Source organism: Acanthisitta chloris, unplaced genomic scaffold (assembly GCF_000695815.1).
Source record: "Acanthisitta chloris isolate BGI_N310 unplaced genomic scaffold, ASM69581v1 scaffold37017, whole genome shotgun sequence".
NCBI classification, from domain to species: Eukaryota; Metazoa; Chordata; class Aves; order Passeriformes; family Acanthisittidae; genus Acanthisitta; species Acanthisitta chloris.
Window position 1 is genome coordinate 1 of NW_008681577.1, and position 1681 is coordinate 1681.

Consider the following 1681-nt stretch of genomic DNA (forward strand, 5'->3'; position numbering starts at 1 on the left):
CCAGGAGTCCTGGCAGCTAGGAGCTCTGGCATGCGGGATCCAGCTGTGCTGACAGCCCGGCTCCTGGCAGATCAAGGGCCGGACCATCCGGGTGGACCACGTGGCCAACTACCGTCCCCCCAAGGAGTCGGAGGACTGGGATGATGTGACCAGAGCCCTCCACGCCAAGGGCTGTGGGGTCAAAACGCCTCCTCACACCTCATCTGAATCCCTGTCAGAGGATGAGGATGTGCCTGTGAAAAAGCAGAAAGGTGAGAAGTGTTCCTGGCAGGGCTGATCCCAGGGGGAGTGCCTGCTGCTGGGGTTAGAGTCTGGAGTCTGGGTGGAGAAGGAGAACAGGCAGATTGATGGTGGGGGCAAGGTGTTCCTCCAGGGTGCTGAGGAGATGCTCAAAAATGAGGGAGGAGAAGGAGAGCCAGGAAGGCAAAGAGTCCTTGAGTCTGGAGAGGGAATTTCTGCATTGTGGGTTACAATGTTACTGAGGTGAGGGAAACAAAGGAAGGTGCTCAGCATTCCATGCAGTGTGGAAGTGCCCAGCCTGGCTGGGAAGAATGTGATGCCAGTGTTAAAAGCGGTAAGGGGCATGGCTGCAGCCGGAGGAGAAAAGGTTGGGGTTGTAAGTGGAATGGGATCAGTCTGAAGGGGAACCAGGCTGGGAAACTGAGTGGATGGAGGCAACTTGCAGTGGGAGTGGAGTTGGGATTGTGCAGGGGGCTCCTTCCCGAAGTGTGAACCTGTATTCCAGAGAAGCAGCGGAGCAGAGTGGAGCGGCAGAAGCCGAGCCCACTGGCTGGGAAGCGAGCAAGCACAGAGGAGTCACAGCCCAGGATCAAGATTAAGAAGGAAAAGGAGGATCCTGGCTATGAGCGCTACGCCAGCGGAAGCCAGCTGCCCCCCCGGGGCTCCGACAGGAACCCTGGGAGCAGGACACAGCGGGAGGAGGAGGAGCGGCGGCACCAGCGGCCCACGGAGAGGAGAGGGGACAAGAGCTGCCAGGAGCAGAGGGGACAGAGCAGCTCCTGGGAAGATCGGGAAAAGAGGGAGGAGACGGGCAGGAGGAGCAACGGGCACAGCAGTCGGCGAGATGTGTCCCCCAGGGGAGGCAGATCCTGGGAATCTCATTCCAGGCACAGGGAGCAGGCCTTTTCCAGAGACTCTGGCCGCTCCTGAGTGCAGTGAGGCCTTGAGCCTGCCCAAAAAACCTACTCCGAGCTCCCAGAGACACCATGGCTGGACTGTTTGCCTCCTATGAGCTTCCCCTTGGATCTCGTCCTGCCCTGGTCCAAGGCTCTCTGCACTGGCTGTGCCGCAGGCCGGGACACAGGTTGGTTGTCCTTTGGCTGTGCAGGATGTTGGGAGATGAGGGCTGAGAGCAGTAAGATGCTCCCATTCCCAAACTCTCCTCTGCTGGTAGTCTGGGAGGGGTGTTCCTCTCACACTGCAGGGAGAGGCCAGGGGGTTTGGATCCTGTGTCTACCTGGCATCTCCCGGCTCCCGCGATGCATCTGCAGGGCTGTGCTGCTGTGTCGGGGCTATTTCCCATGGATTTCTTTAAAGGCTTCTTAATAAAAATTCCTGTTAGCCACAAGCTGGTCTCAGGAGCAGCGTTCCTGTCCCTGCACTCGGGCACCCATCCTGTTCCCAGTACTGTGGGGCTCAGCACCGATCCTGCTCTCGGCAG

At 59.1% G+C, this 1681-nt stretch overlaps 1 protein-coding gene across 1 annotated transcript; it reads left to right on the forward strand.

Annotated features, from left to right (window-relative positions):
- Positions 1-70: 70 nt before the first annotated feature.
- Positions 71-1170, forward strand: RBMX2 (RNA binding motif protein, X-linked 2; the record flags this gene model as incomplete). Its single annotated transcript, XM_009078156.1, has 2 exons — positions 71-251; positions 746-1170. Coding segments are annotated over 2 exons (606 nt in total), but the record flags the coding sequence as incomplete, so codon positions are not given.
- Positions 1171-1681: the final 511 nt, after the last annotated feature.